We start from the raw sequence: 7,184 nt of genomic DNA, 5'->3' as shown, positions 1-7,184 counted from the left end.
TTATTGATATTCATTCTGGACCAATCATTTTCTCAGGGCATCGAATGATTGGTCAAGTCCCCTGTCCAATCACCTCCCACCCCCCTTCGACTATCGCCCCCACCAAACCCTGGACCTCCCCTCCCCAGGACCCACAACAAACACCCATCAACTCACCCCAAAACAAGAATTCCCAACCCAGCCCCAATGCAACACAAATTGAATGTAATAAGAGGCAATACATTTGTTCATTAATTAAATGAATAGCTAAAAAATTATACAATATAAAAGCAATAACTAAATAGCTAAAACCGCTTGATTCTTAAATATGCAGCCACATATGGTTGCTTGGCTTGGAGGAATCGTATAGTGCTTTGGGAATTCCATGGTAAAGATATACCTTATAAGGAAAAGTTCACCCAGAGGTCACAGAGGAAGGCTGTAACAACAATCCCTAAACTCATAAGAATTGCTTAGGCTTGCAGGAATCGTATAGTTTTCTGAAAATTCCACTGTATTGATATGCCTTATAAGGAAAAGTTCACTTAGAGGTTAAAGAGGAAGACTTGGAGCCTTCATCCTACGACCACCAGAATGCAGAAAAAGACCCCCTAGCAACTGAACGAGCAAGCGCAAAAGACAGACCACGTCATCCCTGAATCCGGGAGAAGAAGGCAATAAAAGGCGAACCTTGGGGATAGGAACGGTGCGAGCCTAGAGGAGTGGAGACTCCCGGCCGCCCAGCACTGAACTTTGCTTATTCTTGCTTGCTTAATAATAATAATAATAATAAAAAAAATTATGATCCTTAAATCCAGTGAACTCGTTTATCGCACCCATGAAATGTTTCGTTTCACGCAAATAAGAAAGAAGCCACAAGCCAACACTCTTCTTTATTGCTACACTGTTTTCTTTGGTTACTTCTCTAATAGGAATGACTTTGGGGTGTGATTTGTTTGTTTCTCTCTTTCGTTCCTTGGGGCACGCGGCGGCTCCTCCGTTGGGTTCGCGGGGCAACGGAGGAACGGCCGCGAGCTCCGTCGGCTCCGCAGCAGCAGCAGAAGCAGCAGCAGACGCAGCAGCAGCAGCAGCAGCAGCAGCAGCGCTTCTCTTGATCGGTTTTCCACTTGACTTTTCCCTCGCTCCGCATCCCCTTCTCCCTCCCACTCACTGTATTCCCGTCCCGTTCCGTGCCGGGCCGTGCCGTCCGTGTTCCGCCTCTCCCGGCCCAGCTGATGCCGCGTCCTGCAAGGCGCCCCTTGGCGGGGCCGCCCCGTGCCCGCCCCTGCCCGGCCCGCCGTGGTTCCGCCTGGGCCGGGCTCTCTCCGTCCTGGCTGTGGCGCCGCTGGAAGAGCCGCTTGCTCTGGTGCTGGAGGAGCATCGCGGTCTTTTGGCTCGGCCGGGCGCGGGCTCTGGCCCAGCCCCGGCCGAGGCCCCGGCCCCGAAAGAAGCCCCTGCCGCGGTTCCGCCCGCAGCCGCTCCGCTGCCGCCCGGCTCCCGCCACGTGGCCGAGAGCGTGGCCGGCAGCTTCCCTGCTCCGAGCTCCGCCGCTCGCCAGCTCGGCCGCCGGCCCCGAGCCGCCGCAGCCCGGGGCGGCTCGGCAAGCAGCAGCGCGCTGGGCAGGCGGGTGCCCCGGGCAGAAGAGCGGGAGCGCGATGCCGCCCGCACGGGCGGAGAAGCCTCCCCTGGAGCAGCTCTACTGGCAGGGCCCGCTGCTGGGCAGCGGCGGCTGCGGCAGCGTTTACTCCGGGACCCGGCTCGCCAATGGCGCCCCGGTAAGAGACGGGGCCGGCTCGCAGGGCAGCGGCAGGCGGCGGGCGGCGGGCGACGAGCTCATCCCGCCGCTCGCCTTGGCTCGCAGGTGGCCATCAAGCGAGTGTCCCGGGAGCACATCTCGGAGTGGGCGCGGCTGGTGAGTGAGCGGGGCCAGCGGGAGGAGCCGGCAGGGCGGGCCGGGCGGGGCTGAGGCGAGGCCCGGCAGGGCGGCAGCCGGAACGCTGCGAGGGCAGCGAGCGTGGAGTGAGCGGGGGCCGCGCAGCGCCCCGGGCCGGGCCATGGCGAGCCACGGCGGGGCCGGGCAGGGGCTGCCCGAGGCGCGGCGCAGCATCGGCCCCGCTGACGGCATTGCAGTCCCCCCGCAGCGCAACGGCGCCCTTATGCCCCTGGAGCTGGCGCTGCTGTGGATGGTGTCGTGGCCTGGCTTCCACGGCGTCGTGCAGCTCCTGGACTGGTTCGAGGTGCCCGAGGGCTTCGCGCTGGTCATGGAACATCCGCAGTGCTGTCAGGACCTCTGGTACTTCCTGCACGAGCGGCACTTCCTGACGGAGCCCGTGGCGTGGGGGCTGTTCTGCCAGGTGCTGGAGGCCGTGCGGCACTGCAGCAGCCGCGGCGTCCTGCACCGCGACATCAAGGCCGAGAACGTCCTCGTCAACCTGGCCATGGGTGAGGCGAAGCTCATCGACTTCGGCTGCGGCAGCATCCTCCAGGACACGTTCTACACCCGGATGTCAGGTGAGCCCAAGCCGGGGCCCAGCCGGGCAGCTGAGTTCCCCGCTTTGCTGGCAGAGGGGGAAGAGGGGGGAAGGAAGGAGGGGGAATCCTTCTTCAGCCAGCTGCAGCCAAGTTGCTTTTTGGCAGGGCAGGGGCTGGCTGTTGTGGAACGGGAGCTGGCTGGGAGGGAGGGAAGGAAGGCAGGAGGGAGCAGCATGGGCCTGATGAGCTGCGCCCGTGTCCCATAGGAACCCCGGAGTACAGCCCACCGGAGTGGATCCTCTTTGGCTGCTACCATGGCCAGCCAGCCACTATCTGGTCCCTGGGCATCCTGCTCTATGACCTGGTCTGCGGGCACCTTCCTTTCCACACCAACGAGGACATCGTCCGAGGCCAGCTCGTCTTCCCGCCCCGGGTGTCTCAAGGTGGGGATGCGCCTTCAAGGCACGAGGGGAAGAACGGGGTTGGGAGGGGCAGCTGGCACATAAGCATCCTGCTCTTGCAGCTGGTGAGGAGGTGGATCTCCTGGGCTTAGCTGGAGGAGGTGGCACCTGTGCCTCTGTGCTGGTGTCCTCCGCAAGAGAGGAGCAATAGGAAGCTTTTGGGTGTAGCTCTGAGCACTGCTGGTGTTGCCTGGGCACTGTGGAATGTGGGAGAGCATGGACAGGAGCCTTCTGGTTTCTCTCCGCAGAGTGCCAGCACCTCATCAGGTGGTGTTTATCCATGGACCCCACACACAGGCCATGCTTGGAGGACCTTTTTGAGCATTCTTGGCTGCAGGAGCCCTGCCTGGCCCAGGAGACAGCAGAGATGCATCCCTGAGCACAGTAGGATCCAGGAGCCCAGCAAGCAGCAGTGGCACGTGTCTCGTGGCACTGGAAGAAAACCCCGGAGCGTTTCCCTGTGGCCGCGGTGCGGAGGAGAGAGCGCAGCCAAGGAGATGCTGCTTCCGCTGGTCCCCACGAGCTGTGGAGGGAGCGGCTCCGTACTGCCCGTCCTATTGGAGAAGTGGTGGCAGTGCAGTGAAGGTGACATGGATTGGGACAGAGGAAACATCCCCCTGCAGCTCAATGGCATCGTGATGTCCCCGCAAGCCGAGGCACAGCTGGCGTGTTCTTCTGGAGCACGACGTGGAGCTGGGAACACCGTCCTGGACCTGGCCGCTGGCGGGGCAGAGCCGATTGGCTTTGGCTGCGGCACCTGCCTGAAGGACACGCTCTGCACTCCGATGAAATCAAGATGAGTCCCCAGCCGGCGCAGGGGCGGGGGATGCTGGTGCTTCCAGGCACGGCAGAGCTCGGCCTGGCCACGTGCCGGAGGTTCCCTGCTCGGCAGCGCTGGGGAATATTAATTTTTCTGCTGGCCGCCGAGCTGCTTTTTGGTGGGACAGGGGACGGATGTTGTGGAAGGGGAGCCTGCTTCTGGCCTTGCTGACAGCTTCTGCCAGCCAGCCTGGCACGAGCTGCGGCGGGGGCAGCCAGCCTGACAAAAGCATCCATCCATGTGGATGGGGGGCGGCAGAGGGGGGGATGGGTTCTGTAGCCGTGCCCCAGCTGGTCTGCTCTGCAGGCCCTTGAGGAAGAGGTGCGTTTACGGGCAGGAAAGGTGGGGATTTTCCCCACCCCTGGACAGGTTTAATTCTCACATGGAGTGGTCAGACCCTCCTCAGGCCTGTGAAACGGTGACAGGCTTTGTGCTTTTTCTTGTTTCCAGGTTTTGTTTTGAATTGACTTTCATGCAATTGTTCTTTTGTTTTCCCAGGAGGATTACACCTGGTGCCCAGACCGGACAGGGAAGCGCCTGCAGCGTCCGTGGAGCGTGTCCAGTGCCAGCGCTGCCCCAGGGGCCACGGTCTGCAGGGACAGCCCCTTCCAGAAGGACGAGGACCTGGTTTGGGATCAGCTCCTCTCCTGGCAGCAGCTCTCCAGAGGTGGGCACCCGGCTCCACAGCTCGGCTGGCAGAAGGGCTCCGGGCAGACGGAAGCGGGCACACGGGCATCCTGCTCTTGCAGCTGCTGAGGAGGTTGCTGTGCCATGATTAAGCAGAGGAGGCGGAACGTGGCCTGCCACGCTGCCCTTCTCTAAAAACAGAGAATGCTTGGGAGGTTTGGGCTCTGAGCAGAGCCAGCAGCCTGGCCCGGGCACAGGCCATGGCGGGACAGGGGGACAGGAGCCTGCTGCCACTGACCGTGGCTCTCTGGTTTCTCTCCACAGGCTGCCAGCACCTCATGCCATGGGAACGGCACCGCTCGGCCTGCCAGCCTGGGAGGGCTGGAGGGCGGCCTGTGTTCATTTGCGGTCAAAATAAATTTGTTTGGGTGTTTTTTGTCATCGTCATCATCGGAACGTTTCTATCCTCCTTTTCTAAGCTTTTGGCCTCTCTTTCTCCAGGGTAATCTTTTTGTGTCCTTCCTCAGCCTCTTGATGGCATTGTTAGGGGGGGATTAAGCAACGTGAAAAATTCAACAACAGCTCCTGTTGCCAACTGCAGCAGCTCCTTCAAGAGCCCCTTCCAGTGAGGTCTGCATGTGCGTTGCAAAAGGAAGTGCTTTGCAGCCATGGGGTTGTCGCCCTGCTGCAAAAGCTGGGAGGAAATCAGAAATGGCAAAATGCCAATTTGGCTCAACCACCACCCAGGTTCTTCATCTTTTCCCTCTGCTCCGTGATAGGCAGGCAGGGCTGGACTCCAGGAAGGTTCAAGTTCTTGGTGCTCCCTGGCATCAAAGTGATCAAGTAAACTCTTGTATGCAGGGACTGCAACAGGGCTACTTGTCAGAACCCAGGAAATTCCTCTGGCTGCCCTGGAGGACTCGAGCCCCTGTCCAGGGGGCTCAGAGACCTTGGCACAGAGCCCAAGACCCCTGTGCCTTTGATTTAGCCCTTGGATAAAACAATTACCAACCTTATATGAAGAATTGCGAGCCATGAAATTTTTAAGTAGAATGAAAATGAATTTATCACAGGGTGAAAAATAGATTTTTGTGGTTTCTAGAACGGGGATTCAGGTGGCAAGGTGGAGAAATCAGGGCCTGTCCAGCCTTTCTCCTTCTTCTTCTTGGCCTCCATCTTCTGCTGTGATGTTGACACTTTTAGATTGGTCTAGAGTAGAAGCTCACTGTCTAACATAGGTGATAGGTCTTGGAAAATAATTGTAAATATTGTACATGTAGTTTTTAGTATAAAAAGATAACACCGCCTCGGGGCAGGCAGAATGCCTCTGACTGTCTAGCTGAGCGGACCTGGTCAGGACAGGAGAAAGAATTTTATAGATAAGATACAATAAACAACCTTGAGACCAAGAACTGAAGAGCTCTGACTCCTTCTTTGAGCACTGGGCTGGGAAAAGAGACTTTCTAACGTATATCAGGGTCACTCTGACCAGCTAGAGATCCTGAGACCTCCTAAGAAATATTTTTGGGTCCTTTTAAATGTTGTTATTTTCTTATATATGTTCAGCTGTTCTAAGAAGTTACTCGCAAGGTCTCTAGGAGAAGATTTTTTATTAAATAAAGAAGGGGGAGTTGTGGGGGCCAGAGATCCAGCCAGAGAAGAGCTTGCTGTGCTCCCCTGGAGGGCCAACTCCTGACCCACTGACTTTTAGTTTGGGTGAGCAAATATGACCCCCAGCTGCCTTTGCAACTTTATGTTGATCCCCCAGTACTCATTGGTCCTTCCCTTTGTGTTCTGCCCCTGAGCCCTTATCCCATTGGTTACCAGTTTTGTCCCACCCCTTGCCTTCCTTATAGAATCCCATTTTTCCCTGGTTCTGAGAGTTTCTGTCCCTGGCTCCCTATGCAGAGTGCCCTGCTCTTAATAAAGGCTTCTGCTCTGTGGAACGCCATGCAGAGCTCCAGCCTTTTTTCTCCGTGTCACCTGAAGAAGGAAGCTGAACATCACATGCTGCTCTGGGAGGAGGATGTGCCTGTGCCCCTGAGCTGTCCTTCTTAGGAGGCTCTTCAGGAAGGTTGTGGCACCCTTACCACGGCCACCCTGCCGCCACAGCAAGCAAGAGCCTCAGAAACGCCCTTGTTCCTAGAGGCTGTTCTTGTTCACTTGCTACGGATGAGTAATTTGGGATCACAGCCACCAGGACAGTCCTGGAAGCCCTGGAAGTTTCCTGCTGAAATACTCAGCATCAGTCAATTAAAAATACAGAGTGCAATACACATACTCCAGCCACATGGCTCTGTCCCATGAGCTTCTCCGTGACTGGATGTGACATGTTTGGGGATTTCTGCTCTTTGGGCATTTGTTTCCTCTTGCATTTCATTGGATTGAGGCAGTTGTTGCATATAGGTTTTATGGGCAATTTTTTTTCCTCCATAGGGAGTGTAGAAAAGAATACAGGGAGAGTAGAATAGAATACAGCAGCATGCTTAGTTGGTTTAATAAAATCAATGAGTTAGAAAGTAGTAAGCAGCTATGGAACTGAGGAAAAGGGAATATTAATAGACTATGATAATACACTCCACAGAAAACACAATTATGCTAAAGAGTCTCCTTCTCCTTTTGCAGAAAGGCCCCTCACCGAGGACATAACCAGGGTGGTACAGAAAGCTGCATCAAGAGCTTGTGGGGGGAAAGGGAGTTCTTTGTGTTGTAATGCCTATGGAAATTCTGTGCAGTGACAGAGCTCTTGTAAGAGCTGTAAATTGGTACAATGCCTTCAGGCCTAAATTCAAGCTAGAAGCGTGCTCCCAGAGCAGCAACCTTTC

The 7,184-nt window shown here is 56.5% G+C and overlaps 1 protein-coding gene across 1 annotated transcript; it reads left to right on the top strand.

The window, feature by feature from the left end:
* The first annotated feature begins 1,634 nt into the window (after positions 1–1,634).
* LOC136570525 (serine/threonine-protein kinase pim-1-like) lies at positions 1,635–3,712 on the top strand. The gene is given in 6 exon segments (XM_066570987.1): positions 1,635–1,754; positions 1,841–1,891; positions 2,121–2,490; positions 2,718–2,894; positions 3,161–3,288; positions 3,290–3,712. Coding segments are annotated over 6 exon segments (1,269 nt in total).
* The last annotated feature ends 3,472 nt before the right edge of the window (positions 3,713–7,184 follow it).

Source organism: Molothrus aeneus, unplaced genomic scaffold (assembly GCF_037042795.1).
Source record: "Molothrus aeneus isolate 106 unplaced genomic scaffold, BPBGC_Maene_1.0 scaffold_34, whole genome shotgun sequence".
Classification (NCBI taxonomy): domain Eukaryota; kingdom Metazoa; phylum Chordata; class Aves; order Passeriformes; family Icteridae; genus Molothrus; species Molothrus aeneus.
This window is presented reverse-complemented; position numbering and strand designations above follow the sequence as displayed.